The sequence below is a fragment of the Pagrus major genome, chromosome 22 (genome assembly GCF_040436345.1).
Source record: "Pagrus major chromosome 22, Pma_NU_1.0".
NCBI lineage: Eukaryota > Metazoa > Chordata > Actinopteri > Spariformes > Sparidae > Pagrus > Pagrus major.
In genome coordinates this window covers 8,743,498-8,767,252 of record NC_133236.1, presented here as the reverse complement: position 1 = coordinate 8,767,252, position 23,755 = coordinate 8,743,498, and the positions used below count along the sequence as shown (strand labels likewise).

The following is a 23,755-nucleotide window of genomic DNA, read 5'->3' as shown; positions in this document are numbered from 1 at the left end:
TTTACATATCCGAAAAGGAGTGGGAGGAAGTATAAACTTATTTTATTCCACCCCTTTTTAATAAATAATACCACTGAAATACTTTGACTTCTATCAATATAATAATAATAACAATAATAACTTCCATTTGTCATTTTTCAATTTCCTTTGTTCTATATCTAACAAAACATAAATGTATTACAAAAATATAATTTATAATATATTCTTTATATTTATAATATATAATGTACACACACATACTAAAGATGACAGAGTGCAATATATACATATATAAACATACATACATATACATACATACACACATACACACAGACACAGACCTACACACACACACATATATATATATATATACACATATATGCATATATACATATACATACATACATACATGCATACACATACATACGCCCTACACCTACTGAAGATAACACAAAGATACATAAATAACAAACTAAATAAACAATTTACACCCAGTGATATTCAAACACCCTCTTCATTTCTGTACCTTGTAAAAATCATCTCCTTATATTTTTTTTTAAACTGTTTTATGTTTGGACATTCCCTGAGCATCCCCTCTAGACTGTTCCATAGTTTAACCCCACAAATTGAAATACAAAAAGTTTTCCCTGTTGTGCGTGCCTTCAGTATTTTGAATTTAAATTTTCCCCTTAAATTATAACCCCCTTCCCTTCCAGTGAACAGTTTCTGAATATTTTCTGGTAGCAGATTATTTTTTGCTTTGAATAATATTTGTGCTGTATGAAAATCCACAATATCTTTGAATTTTATGAGTTTTGACTGTAAGAAAAGTGAGTTTGTGTGATCCCTGTATCCTGCCCCATGAATGATCCGTATTACTTTCTTTTGTAAAATTAGAAGTGGATGTATTGTAGTCATATAGTTATTGCCCCAGACTTCTACACAGTAAATGAGGTATGGAAGAACTAATGTACAATATAGAATACGGAGTGATTTATGATCCAGTGCCTGTTTTGCTTTATTTAATACTGCGATGCATCTTGACATTTTGGTTTGTACATGTTTAATTTGTGATTTCCAACTAATTTTTTCATCAATGATCACCCCTAAAAATTTGATTTCATTTACTCATTCAATACTAACCCCATCTAATTGTATCTCTAGTTGTACATTAGTTCTATGATTGCCAAAAAGTATTATTCTTGTTTTGCTCAGGTTTAATGATAGTTTATTTTCGTCCAACCATGCTTTTAATTTTTTCAATTCAGTATTAATCACTTGTGTTAAAATTTGTAGATCACTGCCAGAACAAAAAATATGTGTGTCATCTGCAAACAAAACCAACTTCAAAACTTTTGATACCTTGCATATGTCATTGATATAAAGTATGAAGAGTTTGGGTCCCAACACTGACCCCTGAGGGACGCCACAGGTAATGTCCAAACACTTTGAACAAGCATCACTCAATTTCACAAACTGCTTCCTTTTAGTTAAGTAGCTCTTGATCCATTCTAATGCTTTTCCCCTGATGCCATACCGGTCTAGTTTCTTGAATAATATATCATGGTTTATTGTATCAAAAGCTTTTTTTAGGTCTATGAATATCCCAACTGTATACTCTTTTTGGTCTATTGAATTTGTAATTTCCTCAACTGAATCGATTAATGCCAGTGATGTTGCTCTGTTGGATCTAAATCCATATTGACTTTCAGTTAGTAATTTGTGTTTATTTATGAAACTATCCAGTCGGTTATTGAAAAGTTTTTCTAAAATTTTAGAGAATTGAGATAGTAATGACACAGGTCTGTAGTTTGTGAATTGGTGTTTGTTCCCAGTTTTGTACAGAGGTATGACCTTTGCTATTTTCATTTTGTCTGGAAATGTACCCGTTTGAAATGATAGGTTACAGATGTATGTTAATGGTTTTGAAATCCCTTCAGTCACTCTTTTCACAACAGTCATATCAATATCATCACAGTCCTTAGATGTCTTATTTGCACATTTGGTAACAGTATTTATAATTTCTTTCTCATCCACTGCTGTGAGGAACATTGAAGTCAGATTCCGGTCTATTAAACTGTCACTCTTCTCCTCAGATATTACTGGATCTGGGATTTGTTCTGCTAGGTCAGGTCCAACACTAACAAAGAATTTGTTAAAGCTGTTAACTACTTCATTCATATCATACTTTTCAGTATTATTGATAATAAAATACTTAGGATAACTTAATTGTTTAGAGCTATTTTTTATTACAGTGTTCAGTATGTTCCATATACCTTTAATGTTATTCTTATTATCATCTAGTAGTTTGTTATAGTATTCTTTCTTAGCTATTCTTATAATATTAGTTAACTTGTTTTTATATTTTTTTTCTGCCTCCTTGGTTCTTTGTCTCATATATTCTCTGTACAGTGTATTTTTCTTTTTGCAGGCATTCTGCAGACCCTTTGTGATCCAAGGATGATCAGCATATTTTAGTTTCCTATTAATTTTTTCTATAGGACAGTTTTTGTCATATAGTATTTTAAATATTTTTAAGAATTCATCATATGCACTATTTATATTATTGCTATTGTATACGGTATCCCAGTTTTGCGCCATTAGGTCATTTTTGAATGCTGTTATTGCTACTTCTGTTCTCACTCTCCTGTAGATAGTTTTATTGTCTGGTGGATTCGTCTTGTAGTTATTGTCATACACTGTAAAAACTGGCAGATGGTCACTGATGTCACTGATGAGTAGCCCGCTTATTGTATTGTGAACAATGTCATTTGTGAATATATTATCTATCAGAGTTGCACAGTGGGAAGTTATCCTGCTGGGTCTGGTGATTTTTGGGTATAGGCTCATACTATATATTGTGTTCATAAAATCATCAGTCATTTTGTGTTTATTTGGATTAAGGAGATCAATATTGAAGTCTCCACAGATGAAAATTGTTTTATGACTCTTATTTGTGAACATTTCCACCATCCATTCCTTGAACAGCTCAATATATGAGCCCGGTGTCCTATATATATCTATATCTATATATATATATATATATATATATATATATATATATATATATATATATATATATATATATATATATATATATATATATATAAACTAATGATTACTGGTCTACTTTTTTCTTTGTAAAGTTCAATTGATATGCATTCAAGCATGTTGTCCACAACCATTGACATACTTTCCAACACCTTGAAGTTAATGTTTCTGTCCACATATATTGCGACTCCTCCTCCACCTTTATTTTGTCGATCCATATGCACAAACTCAAAACCTTCCAGTTCAAAGTCCGCGCCTTTTTCTGCGTTAATCCATGTTTCAGAGATTGCAACGATGTTGATAGATTGTTTAAACTGACTCACGTACTCCTTGATACTTGCAAAATTTGCATACAGACTCCTGCTGTTAATGTGTATAATTGATAGTTTCCCATCCTTATTGATTTGGTTATATTGTTCATCAGTGTAATAGCAGCAGTTATTATTGATGGTGTTGAAGAGGTAGTTGTCCGGGTCTCTGTCATGTTCCATATCCAATAAATTGTGTTCTGTATATTGAAATGTTTGTAGTTCAGGGTTATCATGATCATTGATCCTCTTTGTTGTGTTACTGTTGTCTCCAGGACTAAATGAGTGAGCTCTTTCAGTGTGCATCATGCTTATGTGTTTGTTACCTTACAGTCCAGTCCAGCCCAGCTTGATCATTTGTATTTGTCCAGGTCGTTGATACTTTTAACCATCAGTACTTTTGCCTCTTCCGGTGTTCCGTTTAGTTTAATGAATATTTTGCAGTTTGTAGTCCAGGTATGTTGATTTTTTTTCTGTTTCTTCAGGTAGCGTGCTTGTTTGGCGATGTCTGCGTTGTGCTTGGTCAGGTGCTCGTTGATGAATACGTTTGTCCCTTTTAGTTTCCTGCCCTGTTTCAGCAGTGCAATCTTGAGTTTTCTGTTTACAAACTTCATGATGACAGCTGTTTTTTCTTAAACGTTTTTTTTTGGGCAGAGTGTGGCAAGCCTCGATGTTCCCACAGTCCAACTCTATGCCTCTGGTCTGCAGAAATGCGGCCACCTGTTGTTCCGTGGAGCTAACATCCAGGTCCCCGGGCTCTTCCCCGTTGGTGGCGGCCACCGCACGAGCGTATGACCGGGGTTTTATATCGAGCCCAGTGATGATGATGTCGTTCATCCTGGTGTATTGCTCCAGGTCGGCAACTCTGCTCTCAAGGAAGGCGATTTTCCTATCCTTCTCCTCATTCTGGATGCGAAGGGCTTTCACCTCCTCCACCAGCGTCAAAATGCCCTTCTGCTGCAGCCTGACAGCGGAAATTTCTTCGGCTAGGAAGTCGAGCGACTTTTTTATGTCGTCGACCTCTGGTACCTTCTTCGGACCCATTTATTGTCCGGTTGATAAAGGTTCTCACTGACTGACTCAGATCCACGAGGCCCGGCGAGCAGCGATCTTTGCTAACAGCGCACCTTCCTCTGTAAAGTGATTGTCCTCCTGTTACCTGTCTGCTTAAGACATACAGACACTAACTGAAAGATTCAAACTCAGACTGTTTCCTCTGATGTTTCCTGCCTGGGCACAGTATGTAGTTTTTTCCACAATGGGTCAAAACGGTGACAACAAAAGATGTAGTGTGGGATCATGGGAGTTGCTTTCTTCATTGTTAAACAACCAACACCGCTGATGACTAAAGCAGAATATTAACAGAGGAGGTAATGTATTAAAGTTTTATACATGTCATGTTTGCCGACTTCCTTCCTCACTCTCTGAAGTATCATCCGATGTTTCCCTGGAAGTTAAGTTAAAGCAACAGGCGGCCAAATGAAATGCACTGATTACCTTCAGTGAACTTACAGATTTCTCTGGGTCTGACATTTCTGGAAACATTTTGGATAATGTTAGTACGCAACTACACTAAATATATAAAAAGTCTTTTATTAGACATTTTAAAGGTGCACTGTGTAGTTTTGGGGGAGAAATTTTAATCGGATGAGAAAGATCTTCATTGACTTTATGTGTAAAGAAACTAAATAAACAAACTCTTTGTTTTTATAACTGAATAAACAAACTGACCTTAAAGGACAACACAATTTCATACTGTTTTACTTTGTTTAGATGTGGCGGACCCTACCACCTTTCTAGCTTCAAACAGTGTTCTGGGACCTTTTTATATTCCTCTGAGAACAGCTTGTTTATTCACTTGTGGAAATGAGAAATATTTCTGAGTTTGTATTATTCCCTCATTAATATTGTAAATATTAAAATTCTGAGTTTGAATTTGTTCTCCAAAACGCATAATGCACAAAAGGATACAGATATCCTCAAGACATTGGTGCTTATTCCTAAATAAAAGATAATCCCTGTCCTTAAAATAATATTGCAATTAGTGCTGTGCGATATGGACAAAATTTTATATCTTGATATAGCTAATTTTATATCCCGATAACGATATTTATCCCGATATAGTATTTTTTTCTTAGAATTGTGTGTGTGTGTATATATGTGTGTATATATATGTGTGTGTGTATATATATATATATATATATATATATATATATATATATATATATATATATATATATATATATATATATATATATATATATATATATATATATATATATATGTATGTATATATATATGTATATGTATATGTATATATGTATATGTATATATAATGTATATATATATATGTGTGTGTGTGTGTGTGTGTATATATATATATATATGTTAGGGTTGTACCGATCCGATCACGTGACTCGGAAATCGGGGCCGATCACGCCACTGAAGACTCGATCGGGACTCGGACGTTACGACCCGATCAGAGATCGGTTTTATATATATTTATTTAGTCATTATTTGTATTAGATTGTTGATATATGGGCTATTGGTGATTCAAAATAAAAAAAATAAAATGAGTATTTACTACCACCATTTACGACATGCGCATGCGCAGAAGACCAGCACGCCAGTTTGTTTTGAAGCGGAGTGGCGAGTTGTGGCGCACCATGTCTGCTGTGTGGAAGTATTTTAAAGTGAGTGACGAGAACGATGCAGTTGCAAACTGTCAGATATGTAAATTTGGGATATCGAGGGGTGGTAAAATATAATAAAAAATAAGGGACACCTTGGATAGTTTTCTTCGATCTTTTTAATTTTTTAAATGTATTATAAGAGTATCGGATCGGGACTCGGTATCGGCAGATACTCAAAAATCAAAGGACTCGGACTCGTATCGGGGGCAAAAAACCCTGATCGGAGCATCCCTAATATATGTGTGTATATATATTATTCAAATCACACCTCAGCACTATTTTTGATAACCATGTGAATGAAAGGCAAATGAGTGGCACTTTCTCCTTTTATTCGTGACTTTATGCAGGACTATCACAACAAATAAGAATTTGTAAACAAAAACTATTCCAAGCTTTTATGTAAATATAAAAAAATAAAGATCTTTTTCCGGGTAGGACAGCCAGTAGGCCTCGCGGCTAGGTTCTGCTTCTGTATCCACGTCTGCTGTAACGTTACTAGTAATGTTATTTTCGTCTTCCATTGCGCTCTCCTCCGTCTCCGCCATGCTGCTTTCTGTTTACTCCAGGGTGACTGGTGCCGTAAACGAGTCCTTGCGGGTGATGTAAAAATGCTACCACAAAGCAGTACCGTTGCTGCAGTTACATCGCCTTCATACAATGAACTTGTTTTGAACTCAAAATTTGGATATCCAACGGTCATTCCGCCGTTGAGTTGTGCTTTACACGGCGTATTAAATCACAACCGTAGTGTACGTTAACGTTAGTGTAGCAACAGTGCTAAACAAGTAGCCTACACGTTAAAATTACGATATAAACAACAGAGGGTTATATCCTACGGTAGACATTTTTATATCGCACTACGATATATATTGTAATATCGCACAGCTCTAATTGCGATATATTACGCTGTATCGCGATGCACATTATACTATTTGTTGATATTCTGAAATCCCTTAAAAGCCCCTCATAAATGTTTGCAGATATTAGTTATTTCGACCAAATAACTCAATATTGTGACAATATTGTAGGAATGACTAATGGTAAGTAAGTAATCATTAGTAATCCGGATATAATGACTAAGTGGGTAAAGACAACTATTGGAACAAGTAGAACAGTCTGGTAAATCAGAAAATGACATCACTTCACTGTAATGCAGTCTTTAAACCTAGGAAAAGAAAACACTTATGTCATATACTTATGTCATATCACAATAACGATATAATATCCATGTATTTCCTAGACCTAATCCCAGATGTCGCTAGTGTTATACTTCTCTTATTGTCCACAGATCCCATGAAAAGACCTGGACCAACAATGTGTCTCACAATACTTCCTGCTTGTGGCCCTCAAACCCAATCCCAACTGTTCCCACTAAAGACGTACAGTAAAACTTCAAGTAAAGGTCACAAGTTTATAGTTTCATTTTAAATAACAGCTCACGAGTTCCCCAAAACAGTTGCTCACTGTAGTTATTACCAAATGTTCCTCAAACAGAAAGAAACAGCGCATTTGATGGGGACTATTTTCAGTGGCGGATTAATGTGGATTTGGTGGTATTTCTGGCAGCAGGCTGTTATTCACTGTTCTTGATGGTAACTCGGAGATGACAGGGTGCATAAACAATACACAGATGGTGAGAGGTGTGTGTCTGTGTGTGTCTGTTGGGGGGGGGGGTTAATGAGGCCTGACACTAAATTTTTGCCCCAGGGCCCCTTAAGTAGTGAATCCGATGGAGATGAACTATGACATTATTTGTCACTGCTGCTACTAAATCAGAAAGGACCCATACAGACACACTTTCCTGCACATTTCTGATAACAATCACAACACAGAGTTTGTTCTGAGGCTGACTCACCAGAAACAAAGCACCTCAAGGAAAGATAAACCTGTGTCTGACGCCCCCACCACCACAATCCTGGCATTAACGGTGACCTTTGGCTCCATGGTTAACTTCCTGCTGATGAGGCTGAGAGCAAACGGTGCCTGAGAGAAACAGAGAGAGAAGACAGTCGGACAGATTCACTGGTTTTACTTCAGTGAAGAAATCTGGAGGGAATTCGTCACTCTCTAAATGACTGGTGCCATTTCCTGAAAATTAAATAATCCATCAAATGCATGTGGCCTTAATTATTAATACACTAAAAGCATTAAAAAATGATGTGCCCAATTTTCTTCCATTTGAGCATCACAGGATGAAACAGCAACGAGCTTTCATTAAAGCACTTAATCTGCCTGCTGAAGAGACAGTCCAGCTTTCAGGAAAAAAACCTTTATAGTCTGTAAAGTTAGAGCAACGTTTGTGTCAGATCTTTTGAAATCTTTGCTGAGTGATGCACCTTCCTTTTACAGGTGGTTGGCTAATTCAGATTTTCCAAAGACCAACGGACATTAGAGAAGCTAAAGCAGGTAGATGTAGAGGCTGAGATATTCCACAACAGACTCTTGGTATATTTTATAAGCTGAAGCACTCAGATGACTCTGGAGAAATGTTCTGTATCTTTCAAAACCGAAACCCAAAAGTCTTTTTTTTTTTCCCCTTGAATTTGGCATTTGTATACCCGGAAAAATCATGTCCTTTTTTCTTTTTTTTATATTTTGGGACATTTAGCGAGATGTAGAGTGATGACAGGAAATGAAGTGAAAGAAAAGGGAATGACATCCCACAAAGGTCCCCAGACAGACATAAAACCAGGATGTTGCGGTTCACAGTCGACACCTAAACCCAGAGGCCATCAGGAAGCCTGAGGAAATGGTTTTCGGCCCAAAATGAAGTGTTTATTTTTTATGCAACAGGAATGAACTTTAAGGTGAGCTGATCATTTTCTTCTGTGCACAACTCTGCTTCCAAATTGTCTACAAACTTGTTTGGTAAAACCAATAAAACTCTGTGTTAGTGACAATTTTTCCATAAAATGTGCGACTTGTAAACACGTCGTCACACAGTTTATAGTATCTTAACAACAGACTGAAGAGCAGTGCTTTACTGCCCTGAGGGGACAGTTCCAAGTCTATTTCACCTGCTGCGTGTGGTCAGAAATTTGCTTCCTTACACCTGTGACCACACCCAACTGTGACGTCATGGGGGCCAGGAGTACACCTGTACATCACTGCAGCAAGCTGAGAAGTTAAACCACTGGAGGTCAGCAGGAGCAAGATTTTCAGGGGTGTTATTATTTAAAGAGCTTTATTTAATAATTGTATTACTCTCAAAGGTCCAGTGTGTAGGATTTAAGAGGATCTATTGGCAGATATTAAATATAATATTCATAATTGTCTTTTCATTAGTGTATAATCACCAGTGGATGACTGTATATATAAGTTTTTTTCAACAGAAAACAGCCTTATAACAGGAGATAGATGTATGATTATATCTACAAACTGTCTTTTAGAAATTCTAGAAAAAATGTGTCTAATTAGCAACACTAAATTAGTTTTAAATAACCCTTATGCCACCTGAATTATATTTTTTAATTAGCATAATGAGGAGGGGAATCTGTCACAAAATGTTCGTCTGTTCTCCGGTGTCCTTGGCGCTTTGTTTTGGTAAGCTACAAAAACTTCATTCACTGGGAATCATTTTTCTGACCTGGAATAACCTCCTAGTCCTACTTGGAGGTTGAGGGAGGTGATGCAGAACCTTAGACTAAAGAGGCTCAGGTGAACACTAATTGTCACTGTCATCACTGTCATCTGTAGACCCTTCACACTGAGATAGTTGTGTATTGATCTTTGAAACGCTCCTTTTGTAATTATTAATTTTTTAAAATTGTATTTTTCCTATTTTATGCTCTGTGTACCATCATCCCGCTATCTTCCCTTGTTTGTGTGTCAATCAAGTGTTTGCTTTATATTTATACATTCAAAACTCAATAAACACAGTCAGAAAAATATGAGGATTTCATTAAGTGCAGCCTTGGATTCTAATGAGATGGAAACACAGGGATCAAATGTGTGACCTTACAGTTAAGGAACACTTTTCCACAATAATTACAAAAGAGTCCCACAGGAATTAGCTGAACCCTGTGTTCTCATTTTCCAATTCCTCCACCGCTAAGCGTCTCTGGTCCTCGCCCTGCGATCTGAGGCAGCTAATGGCTCCTTCATCATCTATAATTAGGCAGATTGGCCCCACAATGCACCTTGTTGGATGAAAACAGCATTGAGTGAAAAGAGGGAAACCCGAGGGTGAAATTAACCTTTTGTGTAATATTCAAATAATTTCCGTGAGGGCCTGTGTGCCCGGCATCTGTCACATACTGAAAGATGGTGTGGCTCAGGGTTTGATTAGCAGGAAGATAAAAGAGCATGTGGTTAATCTATAGGATAATGTATGTGTGCGTCAGAAAAGCAAAAGTGATCTGATGAATGTTTTTAATTGTAGCAACAAAACAAAAGCAGCATATTCCTCAGCAACTCAATTGCCAGGATAAACAGTATGTTTGGGATGTACATTTCTGAAAACCTCAGATATGTTGAAACTTCAGTGTTCAATTTTATGTCGTGACGACGCTGTGTTTATGGTCTGCTAAGGTTTAGGCACAAAAAAACACTTGGTTAGGGTTAGGAAAAGGATCATGTTTTGGATAAAAATGCCTGATTTTGTCAAGAAAACATGTCTGGAAAATGTTACAAATGTTTAAACGCTGTCTAGAACAGTGGTCTCTTGCTTGGCAGGCATCTCGAAGAGCTGCAACGCGACCAACGTCCATTCCCTCCACCTCCTAACATTAAAGTCAGCTCATATTCATGTAATTTGAACATATTAAAAACACTGTGGCAATGTTGAGACGATAAGTATCAATGTGCCGACTTGGGTTAAACAGTGGGGGGACAAAAACATGTAGATGATGTTTGATGACATCCTCTAGTGAGGGAACTGCGTGATCCAACTTGGGTTTGGGTCGTTTTGGGTAGTTATCGCTAAAATAACCTGAGGCTGCAGGGAAGGGTTCAGTGTTTCTGCTGGTACCAAAAGCAAAAACAAAACATGTCGCCAATGTGACCTTAATACGCGGCTGACACGTTACCACTTTGTATCATAATTGTTAAAAGTAGGGGGACAAAAAGTCACATTGTCCCCCCATTCAGGCGCCAGTGATGCCCTACAAAAGCAGGTCAATAAGAGAGTTTCAGATGATACTTATTTTAGCTTGATTAGCTTCATTAGAGTTGCAACATTGGAGATGTTTGGGGGCAGGGTTACTGAAGTATTCGTCTCGCTCATTTTGTGACCAGTGAACTCTTCTGGTTGATTAATGATTATAAAAAACAAACAAATGCATTTGGAAATTCTGTGTTTTTGACAAGAAGTTGAATGAAAAACAAAAAGAGAGGAGTGAACTGAAAAGCATTTTGGTACAAAACATCCAGACCTTTCACAGAACATTCTGTTTTGTATACAACTTGCGATAAGCTGAAGTTAAAGATTAAACCTCGTAGTCAACTTTAAACATTCAGCAGTTAAGATTATGGGTCAATTTTGGATGAATTAAACAACTGTGGCTTGTATTTTGTTCCCAAATGCAACAATGAAGCATTCTGAATTTGCTTGTGGATTAAAAAGGCTGGACTGGAGATTTATATAAACATGCTAATAAAATGATGCTGTTATTATTTTCTATAAAAGTCATCTATTAAAAACACTTTTATCAGGATAATATTTAAGAACTGTGCCAGATAAACAATGATTTCTAAGTGTGTCTCATGCAGACGCTGTATTGACATTTATTGAAACTGAGTATTACTTTATATGTAAAAACCCAGCATTTGTTACTGCATGTAGTCAAATTAAATGCCTACATGCATCCATCTGAATACTGCAGGAATTAACCAGATGAGGTATTCATATGAACAAAGCTCCTGTCTCATCTGCATGTGCAGTGGAGCAGGTGCAGCAGCTCTTATCACGCTGGAGACGCCTCACCTTCCCTGAACACAATGACTGCGCCTCTGTGTAATACGATCCAGTATTGACAGAGAGGGAACAGGTGCTTTAAATTTGATTAATCATCCCGAGGCCGACATCGGAGGCAGGGGCGAAGCTCGGAGGCGAAGCTTGGAGGCGAAGCTCTTATCTGCACGGAAGCCCAGAAATCATGACTGCTGTGTTACCGAGGTGAAGGGGGGGGCAGGCTGGGTTTGATGGAGTGAAATGAGCATGTGTGTGTACACAGAGCGCTGCTGCACATGTGGTAAATATTTGAAGTGGGGGATGTTTAAAGAAATCACAATCACGTTAAAATCAGTCATGCTCAGAGGATTTAACCAGAAAACACGACTCAGGGTAGAATTTAAACATAAGAGAGCTGAGATTATCATTATTCACTATTCAACAGTCACTTTTATTCTTTAACCGGTTTAAAAAAGAATGAAATAAATCAAGTTGCTCTTAAAGGGAAAGTTCACCCAAAAAAATCTGAACTCTTCTTTCATCCTTTCTTCTTAGTTTTTAGCATGTTTGAATGTTTATATTTCAACTAGTGCTTTTGAGCTTTTGAGCAATTCCTTTTTTACATTTCATTTCTGTCAGTGCTTGAATTTTATTTGTCACTTTTACTGTTTTAACTTCATATTTGACTCCCATATGAAGAGGATTTCTATAGAGATTCAACATTAAGTTGAGTATGTTTGAAATGTTTCCACTGCAGTTTTCAGCTAAATGAGTTCTAAATCCTCTTCAGAAAATGTTTCCTTTTCAACTTACAAATCCTTCTGTAGACGAGATTTGTTAAAAACACCACTACATTATTTCAACCCAGAAACCCAGAAGTTTCACAGATATCAAATATAAATAAAATTGAACTCTCAGGTGTTTCTGAAACCTGATCTGACTAACAAAAAAAATGTTACATTAAAGGAAATATTGATGTATTTTAAATTAAATGAGTTTTCTACGATTTTAGTTATGTTTGTTTACAATCTTTTAGTTCATATGTATCAAATCTCTGTTTTTAAATGCTGTTTGTGTATTAGAAACTAAAATGTCAGCGCTAATTCCATCATACTGTGGTTTCTGTACTGGAGTTTGCCCTCCATACCTGTAAGTGAATCACATTCTGTGTCACTTTTCCCTTTTGAAACAGCGCCGTCTAGTGGTCACATGACCTCCCTGCTGTTCCCTCTGTCTGCAGCCTTCAGCTAATCTACATTCCCTGGCAGGCTGCTCGCTGTCAGCCAGCTGCTGCTGTGCCCACCTGGTCCTCGGTGATCTGCCTGGAAGGGGCGTTGATGCCAAGCTCCTCCAGCGGGTAGATGATCTGGCGTCGCGGGCGGACGGGGACTGCGCAGTTGAGGACAAAATCCAGATGGTGGACACAGGAATTCTGGGTGCAGAAGAAGAGGGCACGATGTCAGTGAGCTCAGAAAAATCCCCTCAGAGGTTAAACAGCATCAGTGTGAGGGCTCAGGAGGTAACTGGGAGGCGGCAGAGTGATAATGAAGAGGTTAGATGATGCAAGGTTTACACCGCTGATATGAGCTGCCTGGAAAACATCACCCCATGCTTCATCCACGGCCTGATCAGAGCTAATTCTCTGGTTATCTTCTGTCATTATTCTATTTGCACATCATCATCTCCCAATCTGCTGCTTGTTTGTGGAAGGTAATTAGCAGAGGAAGTGGAGGCCTCTACACGTTGAGGAAATGTCTTATTATGGTGTGGAGAGGTGGAGCTGGCAGCACTGTCGGCACCTGCTGCCCCGACCCCTGGGACAGCAGCCTGCCGAGGGCCACACGCTGCACAAAATGACCTGTTTGAAGCCACAACATTTTAACATGAACAAATGCATCCAACAGCTACAGGAGACAGTTTTCATCATTTCTAATGTCTGAGATGCTGCAGGTTTTTTCTTTGTCCAAATAAAAATAAATAGGAAAAGGAAAGGGGAGCAAATTTAACAGGAACAGTTCACCCAAAAATGAAAATTCTGTCATCACTGCTCCCCCAGTGCGATGAGAAAATCAGGTAAAGTTTCGTAGTCCACAAAACATTTCTGGAGCTTCACAGCAAAACAGCACTGCAGCATTCTCCTACAGCTCATCCAGCATAATCCTAGTCTCCGGAAGCCTTGAGATCCTAAATTGATCTGAAAAGACGTTACTTACACACTTTTTAAGCAGAAATCTTCACTGTTGCTGCTAAGCTAAGCGTTAAGACTTGCCCTGTCTAAAGAGCTCAACTGCATGTCGAGGGTGTAAAAAACATCTTCTCAATTCAATTTAGGATCTTGTGGCTTCCAAACACTTGGATTAAACCGGACGGGCTGTATGGCGCCATCTTGTGTTTTTTTTTTTTTGGTTGTTTTTAGGTTTTAAAACAAGTCCCCAGCTACTTCAGTTGTTTGGGTGCACCCTGCAACACTGTTTTGCTGTGAAGCTCCAGAAATGTTTTGTGAACTACCAAACTTCACCTGACTTTCCATCACAATGGGGGGAGGAGATAATGACTGAATTTACATTTTTGGGTGAACTGTTCCTTTAAATATCAAGGCTTAATGCTGAGGTTTGGCAGAACTAAAAAATGTTTAAACACCAATGTTTATCAAGTCTGGACACAAAATGATCATGAACAAAGTGTCAAATTCTTTGTCCTTCAACACGTTAAAAAATAAATCAACAATTCCAGTTTGCCTGAATGAGTTTCCATAATGTGGGACTCACCTGCCTGTTTTATACTCATGCAATCTGTGTTAAGAAATTCTCAGACTAGAAAATTGCTACTTCTACATTTGAATGACTTGTCCTGAAGGATATTTTTTGCAGTGTATGAACTGAGGATCATTACACTAATGACAATGTGTATCTGAGCAGACATGCACAGAAGCTGGAAGGGGCCCAGTGATGATGAGGGGCCAGTGAGGGCCTGAAGGTCCCTGTGCACCCACCTCCTGGCTGCAGTCGGGGGGGTACATTCGGTGGTACAGGCAGGATTTGTGAGCCAGACGGAGCACTTCCTTAAACAAGTGTTTGCTGAAGTGCTGGAAGGACGCGTTGAGGACAAAGTGGCGTATCCGAGCGTGCTCCTCGTAGCGGTGATGGCTGAAGTAGATGAAGTTCTCGATGTTGTAGTGGGCTCGAATGTACTCGACGTCCTGACAAAGACAGATTAGATATTGAAGTCTGAAGTCTGTAGATAAACTCCAAGACAGAGAAACATTTTAACAGTTTAATAAAGTGAATCTGTTTTTGTTCCATGCAAATTATAACAAAGAAAAGGCTCCTGCTGATTGTCGCATAAAAACATTTTAATCATATGAACCTGTTTCAACATTATTTCTTTATTGAAAAAACATTAAAAGAAGACAGTAGAAAGAACCGACTTCACCTCATCAGCAGACTTCTTTTCAGTCTTATGTTGAGCAGACAAACATGTCAAAACAACCATTTCATTTTTCTCTCCTTATTTCCATCTCTAGTCAAGATCCTTAAATTTTCAAATATCCTAAATATTTCAGGCTGAATTACAGGAAAAGGGTTTTCTAATTGATGTATTTTATTCTCATTGTGAGAAAATAGGGTTTAAACTAACAAATATTTCCATTATCAAGTGATCTTTTAATTATTTTTGATTGATTTAAGTGATCATCTATAAAATGTCAAACAACTGTAAAAAATCTTAATCTTTAAATTGCTTATTTTACCAAAACTAAAATATATATAACTTACAATCATATAAAATAGAGAAAAGCCAGAAATTATCATAATGTTTGGTATGTCAAATTGATAACAGACTTATGAAAAACTGTTGTTGATGAATCCAACACAATTTAACCACCATACGACTACTCTGGATGGAACGTAGGAATGTAAAGCTGCACAAGTAATCAAAATGTTATTAAAATTGCAATACGGCCAAGTGCAACACCTTAATTGCAGAAGCTGCAATTTTCTAATAAAGGTAAGATTTGTGACAAAAACAGCATCGTAATGCAGAACTGTATCTGCAGAGATGTTCTTGCCTAAAAATCTTGTTCTCCAGATGTGAGAACACACATTTCTTTGGTACATACCCCAACAGATTTTTTTCAGTGAAAATGAAAATTGTGATGCAAAAAATGAATCTATGATTTTTTGCTTTACCATATCGTGCAGCCCTTTTTATTATTTTTAATTGGCTTGAGCAAAAAAATCACAATCCTAATGTTGCCTGTTTTATCTGTTCAACAGTCCAAAACACAAATATACTAAATTTACAATCATATGAAAAAGAGAAAAGCTGGGAAAAGTCATAATGTTTGGCATTAATGATAAATGATGATTGATGTTGATGATTGAACTGATTAATTTCAATATATTTAAACCTCCATAAAGTTTGGGGGAATGGGGAGACAGATAGTTAGAATCAGTGCAGCAGAATCAGGGGGATGCTTGAAAAGCTCTGGATCCTACAATTCCCACAATGCAACCTGTATTCATGATAATTGCGCTGTGAAGAAATGTTTTATAAGTAAAAAGTTTTCAATTAAGCCCTTATTGATACAGAACCAAAAACATCCACCATCGTTTCAGGTTCATCTGAGGACGATGAGGTGTAAACTGCACCTACCTGCTCGTCACTCATGATCAGAATCCCCACAACCTGACTGTCCACCTGGGCCACGAAGGCCTGCAGCGGCACCCCGTCCTGACAAACAACACAACAACACAAAATCCATGTGAATATACATGTGTGTATTGAACTGAATATTGAACCTCCTCGTATCAGTCCGGTGCCATGAATACTCATGAAGTGGCTGCATTCTCATTTGAGAAGTAATTATCAGTTTTGGAGCTGCAGCAGTGACAGCTGGGGTGTCAGTCAGAGAGGAAAATCCGTTCAGCTGAATTCTCACCAATCTGTTCCCTGGCATACGTGCGATATTCCTCGTTATTCCAAGACAATCATCGTCACCAGCTCTAGTCACACTCGACTGTCCAAAACAATCATCGTTTCATTTTAAAAGTTAACAGGGGCACAGTTAGAATTTCAACCTTGATATTTTCTCTATTTACTGTTTACACTAATTAAAATTACTTCCAAACAGTTGTTTATTTGTGAGGATCCCCATTAATTGTGCCCTCAGGCAGCTCGTCTTCCTGGGGTCCACAAACATGGACCGTATTGCAGGCTGGAGAAAATTGGTAGTAGTTTGGTTGTAGTGGCACACTGCTATGCCATAAATAAAGAATAAAGATGGGCAAGTAAAAAACATGAGAAGGTAAATACATTGTGTATTCAAAGACAGGATGGGGGGGAATAATGTCGGAACATGGGTGTAGGTTTGGTTTCAGAAGTGGAGGGCACAGTGAAGTCTCAGTGTTACTTGCATTAAGATACATTTATATGAATCTAACATATTATGGTGAAATTGGTTATTGAGTTTAATATTTAAATAATATTGTATTATAAAGGCAGTAATCCTACTTTAAATCAAATATATAATAACACCGTATTTACATCTTTACTATAAAGAGCTCTGTCCTCTTTGTCTCTGTGTTCTACTTTAGTGTCTATTTAGGAGAATATGTAATTCAAAATATAAGCATGTTGGATAAATATTTGTTACCTCAGGAGTATTTTAGCCCTGAGTAGAGTCTGCAGTGTTCAATAGGGCAGCCTGTAGCCTGAGAGGCACAACCCAAGGGAAAATGAACCAATAGCACTGGCTGCTGTTTATGAAAATGAATTGCTGTGAGACTGTTGATTGTATTAACATTTTAATAAACTCAGCGCTTCTCTCGCCTGGGTTTTGGTATCTGGACAGTAAGAGGAAAATGTTGAGAGAGTTATTAGTAATAAAATAAAACTGAACCTGTAAGAGTGGCGGGGACAAATATAGGATTAAGAAAGTAACAAAGCCAGAGGGAATGTTTCTTTGTGTTGGTTACATGATTACTATTGATCACTATGGGAAAGCAGGCTTCCATCAGCATCATAACTGCAGCCTGCAGTCTGAAGGAAACACAAGAATGAAATCAACAGTGCTTAGAGTAACTGAAGGTGGTGTGTTTGATGTCTGTGCTGACTGACCGGGTCTCTGCATGTCTCATAGAAGCAGTCCAGGTCCTGCAGCAGGGACTTCTTCAGACTCAGACCCTTCACCAGATCAGAGACAGCCGGCCGGTCTGCAGCCACAGCCGGCCTCACCTCCACACTCCTGCTGGGACAACCAGCACCGTTACCACAGACAGAGGGTCACTCGTCTGTACACGTCATTTACATTTACAGGTAGAGACCTCCTCCATGAACACTGAAAATACTAAAGTGGCAAACTTGCTATCCTGGCAGGCACAGTGACGTTCTGATGCTACCTATGAGAAGTAGACAAAAATTAACTAAGATGACCCACCTGAGTCCGGTCCGGGGGAATATGTAGAGTTCATATGGCAGCAAGGTGGTGGTGCGGTGCGGCACCCTGAGGAAGTTCTGCAGCAACAGGAACTCAGGGGACAGCATCGGGACAGTGATGATGCAGAAGTCCAGGTCCTGGCAGGCAGACACGAGACACACACACTTCAATGAGCAGAATATATCATCAAGAGTTTGCGGGGATCTTACTCTTTATTAACTTTCCAAAACCTGAAAATCAAAGTCATGTCTATTCGATAAGATTAAAATCCCTCCTGATGTGTAAAGGAATCCAGTGTTTATAATTACAGACTGAAACTTATTTCTGTACCTTGCACACATCTGGCACAAATTATCATTCCAGGGACAAAGGAGAATTTATTTAACCTCTTGTTCAGTGACATTTATCTTTGGCTTATTTGATCTGTCTGTTTGTATAGCTCATTAACATATGCTTCTTTTCTGGTGGAGAACATGAGTCAAATGATTTAAATGTCATGTGCAAATTAATACTCACAGGAAAGAGTTTGAATGCATATGGAATAAAATCCACTGATCTGTAAGAGAAGGAGAAGACGAAGAAGAGGAAGGGGAAGTTAAGTGAAAAAATGTCTGTGCCAACTTCAGAATCAAATCTGGTGATCAGTGTGGCGGAACAACTGGCCGACCAATCTGCCCGCCGCTTCCAGCTCAACTTCTCGCTTTCAGCTCTGCCTTGCTGTCACTTTAGGTGCAGCTCTCATTAATAACATGCTCACTCTCGGCAGGAAGCGCCTCGACTTCATATTCAGTAACAGCTGGGAGGTAAGGCGGTGGTGAGAGGAGCTCAGCGGGAGCCAACTAACAGTCACTCTCCCTGCTTTAACACAGCATATGACTGATGCAACTCTGGACAGCTGCCATCAGCAACGCCTCAAAAATCCATTTCTGACTGGAAAAATATTCATATTTATGATATGGTATACTTTTCAAAATATATTTCCAGATTTGCAAACCTTCTTTTGGTATCTAACTTTGATTAAATGGATTTTAGTGAGAAGTGAACAAGGAAATTTGGCACTGAAAACAAAGTCTGAACTGAAAATGGGAACACTGGCATTGAAATATTTGCACGAGTTCACCTGAAACTCTCAATGCGTAAGTAAGTCTGTTTCTCTCTGTCGTTTTTCACAATTCACATGAAAACCAGTGACACTGAGAAAGCTTAATTGAAAAAAGACAAACATAAGGAAAATAATAATATAATATTATAATCTGACAATTTGTCAATGAAAAACACATCAAAATAGAAAAAAATTATAATAGTTTTTAATGTCTGTGTTTCATTTTTTCATTTTTATTGTTTTTTCCAGTCCCAAAGATTTGTTTCAGTGCCAATACAACTTTTTCAAATACAAACATTTCAATGCCACCATTTTCCCTTCAAGTTTAGACTTTGTCTTCAATGCCTAATTTTATTTTCGGCACTGCCAATATTTACGATCACTTCTCTAGCCTCATATCTGAGGCACTGAAAGCTTGCTCATTATTACTCAAAACCAAGACCTCATCCTGACCTTACCTCATTTCATAACTCTTGTCAATAGCAAAGAACTGAATACAGAAAGCGTTGGATTTCTCTGAAAATTGTCCTGCTCCATTCGACTGTGTCTTCTCCTGCATAGAGGTGAGAGTGTCAATAACAACAAACATGCCACAAAGAAGAACATAACAATAAAACAATTTTTTATATCATAATCATGACTTTAATTGCATTCATTAAAGAATTCCAGCAGGGAGACACCACTGAGATGCTTCCTATTTGTGAGTGTAAGCTTCATTGTGTCTCTATTTATCTGTAATGTGAGTTAAGTGTATTTACAGAGGTGCAGTTAAGTTACCTGCTGTGAATCTTCTTCATCTTTACTTGAGTCAGGCTGAGCAGCAGCTTCATCGTGTTTTATTCGTTTGTACAAACCATCAAACTCGCTCAACTCGAAGCTGTGCAGCTGTTTTAAATCAACATCAGAAGTGACGCTGATGAAGCCAACGACCACTCCATCGCTCTGTGGAGAGCAGGAACACACAGACATCAATACATAAACTCATACTCGTATTTCCCTTTGAATGTAATATACAGTATGTCTATAACACAGCAGCCTTCTACTAGTTAATGAAGGTTTTACCATTTTCACACACAACATACACATTTAGGTGTTTGTTTTAGTTCCGATTTATGTTCTGGACGTTTATGCAAATTGGTGCATATATAAATATAAAATATCAGAAAACTTGTAATTCAAAAAATATTTGTCTTAATGCAAGCAATTAACTGGGGAAGTTTCATTTTGATATCAATTAGTTAACATTTTTACCCTATTCAGAATGTGAGACAGAAATCTCCACTTCCAGCTATTAATTCTCATGCTGGATTGAATTTGGATTGAAATCATGATAAGGACACATAAAAAAAGGTAATAATATAATACCCAAAATACTAAAATGACATATTCTGTAGTTTGACAAAAAGTTGAAGAGAGCAGAGTGAACAGCCCAACCCTCTGGGGCAATGTTTGACTGTTTGTTCTCTGAGTGCTGAACATATTCAGACAAAAAGCCCAAAATGCTTCAGATGTCTGGACACAATATGTTCAGTGAGAGCATGTCTTGGCCAAGTATCAGCTCGTATCTGCCATATGCTGCCATGAACACATGTCAGCCCGACTGGCGGGGAGGGGAGAGAAGATCTGTCGTCTTCCAGGTCCCGAGGGAACAGACCCCAGCAGGGTCCCTGACAATCAGTCAAAGCATCATCACTGAGCTGCTATTACATTATGTTCAGACTGGAGCAGAGGATCAGAAATGACCAGGAACAAATCACATCTCACACACAAGATCAGACAACCGGGAGGGATGTTTGTAAATGGTTTGTCTACTTAAACTAAAATTAAAGTTGGAACAAACCTCACACACAGCGGTGCAGTTCTCCTCATTCTGGGCCTCAATGAGCTCTGCCAGGAAGTACGGCTGATCCACTATGTCTGTAGTTTGTAGTAGTTTTGTCTGCTCTGCAAATAAGTGCATGATATCATCGTGATCTTCAACCCTGTAATGAACAAAAAGAGGAGTAGCCAACACGTTAAAGCTCCACCAATCAATATTTTTTAAATTACAATGATTCAAATTACTCTCTTACTTGCTGATACTGCTTAATCCATTAATAATTATCAGTAACGCAGCAGTTCTTTAAAAATGTCATTGTTTTCTAAGCTGATTCTATGTTCACCTGGCTGGGCGGATATGAAGCCTTGGACAGAGCTCTTGTCTTTTGCAGATGAATGCCAAACACTGAGGTCCAGGGTCAGTCAGGTGCTTTAACGGCTGAAACACCTCCTCTAGTGCTGGCTCTGGACAAACAGCAATCATAAGACTCACAACTCTATTCAAGTTTTTGAATAACTGGTAAATTAACAATGAATTTAAAATGATCTTCACCTAAAACACCAATGTTTGGGCTGACCAGGCAGATGTATTCAAGCTCTCCGACTGCATTAAAGACAGCCCTGCAAAAAGAATCAGAACAGCAAAGGGGATTATAATTTGGCAGACATTGCATTAACCTGTTACTGTTTCTACCAAAGTACCTTAGAGTAACTACCGTTTAAAATAATCATGACTTTTAGGAATTGAACCAGTGTCATGTTCATTTTTTTTACAGTCCAGCTGTCTATAACTGCTATACCACACACACATCAAATGTATTGACACGTAAGGCTATATTTGGAAAGTAAATATTCCAGATAAGAATACTGAAAAAACTAAACTAAAACCAAATTGCCCTTGTTTTGTCATACCTCATTATTTCCTTTACACTTGCTGTGACGAAATTCGGCTGTGCCACAAAAAGGTGGAGGTAGAGTGTGTTCAAAGGCTGCAGAGGGAAGAAAAATTAGCTTTAGTTTTCTCCAGTGCAGCTGTCAGTTCACTTTTATCTCACCTGACCTAAAAAATAACTTTACTTCAACTTCAAATAGTGAAAAAGTCTTAGTATGCGCATACAGCCAGATTAGTTCTGTAGGGGCCAAAGATGTGACTTTATAATTAAAACCTGTTAGCATGCATAAACAGTATTCATCTTAAAAACAACTCTATATCAGCAGCTGTCTCCAGTATTGTCTGAATTTATGACTGATACAGACTGTGCATTTTTCAGCTCTGAAGTGTTTCTGCAGGAAAGGTTCCCAGTGAGCCGGATCCACCAAGTCTCCAACAGGGTGATCGAAAAACGAAGCGTGGGCCACAATGTCATCCTTTTCATTGGCCAGAGTCACGGCCAGATTGGCTTTCTCTCTGGAAGGTGACGGAGAGCAGAGAGGAAACAGGAAGCAGAGAATCATATTGGGATGACATCAAAACACTTTGTCAGTGACTTTTTACGAAAACATGCTGGAAGAATTCTGTTTGTATGTCATATGATTACTCACAAGGCAAGCTTTCACAGACATTACACAGATTAAGTACCAGTGAAAACAGTGCATATACTGTAGATATATAATATGAATGAATGACACTAGGAAACTTACACAGAATGAATAATAAGCCAATACGTACTGTGGATTGATATGTACAGAATAAACGGTAACCCAGTACAACAGGTGTAACTGAATGTAACATCAGGCGAAGAGACTGCTGATAATAACTAGTCATTCAGCTTGCACTTACATTTGTGTGAAGGTTGATTAATGTACACTGCCCCTTTTCAAAAATAAAGAATTAAAGAATTAATAAGTTATGATGTATTCATGGTGCAAAAATGAGCCTTTTGTACAATCAGCAGTAGAATAAACAAGTGAGTTAACATTGACTAAATAGAAAGTTGAATAAAACTACTGTGGTAAGTTGTCAGGTTGTCAAATTCATGGACCGCTTAGGTAGCCTTGAAGACTAGCCAATTTATTCTGTGTCTCTATCCAGAAAGCTTGATAATTACTGTCGGTTCTCTATACTAAAAAAAAGACACAATTTAAATGTTGTGTCTTACAGCAGATGAATTACATTGACCCTTCCAAAAACCGCCAGAGACGAAGGGCTGATGAGGCTGTCAATCCCCTGAGCATCCGCTGATTCACTCCTTCTGACAGTAACAGCTTCTTCTTGACCACTGGGTGAAGTTATGGTCCTCATCTTCACCTGGACTGATTTTAATAGAGCGGGACGGTGTCATTTCAGCCACGACGATACCAACAACAAGAACGAATAAAAGTTAGATAATAATCTAGCTAAATGTGTAAATTTTAGCCAGAACCATGAACTGTTACTTACCTGTAAAAGATTTATCTCCCAGTGAACTACAACGTCAGTCTTGTATTTTTTTAATATCCTATAACTCTTGTCTGAAATTAGAAATGAGAAACTAACGA

General features: G+C 38.0%; 1 protein-coding gene and 1 long non-coding RNA gene across 2 annotated transcripts in view; one reads left to right on the top strand and one right to left on the bottom strand.

The window, feature by feature from the left end:
- cfap61 (cilia and flagella associated protein 61) overlaps window positions 1–23,684 on the bottom strand; it is a 41,176-nt gene extending 17,492 nt beyond the window's left edge. Inside the window, exons 1-16 of the mRNA XM_073493153.1 lie at window positions 23,658–23,684; window positions 23,377–23,530; window positions 22,535–22,685; window positions 22,190–22,266; window positions 21,831–21,898; window positions 21,622–21,742; window positions 21,300–21,441; window positions 20,237–20,401; window positions 19,918–20,012; window positions 18,874–18,913; window positions 18,358–18,494; window positions 18,039–18,165; window positions 16,575–16,652; window positions 14,914–15,120; window positions 13,225–13,353; window positions 7,887–8,014 (exon numbers count right to left, since the gene is read on the bottom strand). Of these exons, the coding sequence (XP_073349254.1) occupies window positions 7,887–8,014; window positions 13,225–13,353; window positions 14,914–15,120; window positions 16,575–16,652; window positions 18,039–18,165; window positions 18,358–18,494; window positions 18,874–18,913; window positions 19,918–20,012; window positions 20,237–20,401; window positions 21,300–21,441; window positions 21,622–21,742; window positions 21,831–21,898; window positions 22,190–22,266; window positions 22,535–22,685; window positions 23,377–23,519 (1,808 nt within the window). The 5' untranslated portion in view covers window positions 23,520–23,530; window positions 23,658–23,684. The remainder of the gene's footprint in view (window positions 1–7,886; window positions 8,015–13,224; window positions 13,354–14,913; window positions 15,121–16,574; window positions 16,653–18,038; window positions 18,166–18,357; window positions 18,495–18,873; window positions 18,914–19,917; window positions 20,013–20,236; window positions 20,402–21,299; window positions 21,442–21,621; window positions 21,743–21,830; window positions 21,899–22,189; window positions 22,267–22,534; window positions 22,686–23,376; window positions 23,531–23,657) is intronic.
- Window positions 3,688–5,086, top strand: LOC141018230 (uncharacterized). Its single transcript, XR_012180704.1, has 2 exons — window positions 3,688–3,794; window positions 3,993–5,086. It is a non-coding gene; the product is annotated as an uncharacterized lncRNA (long non-coding RNA).
- Window positions 23,685–23,755: the final 71 nt, after the last annotated feature.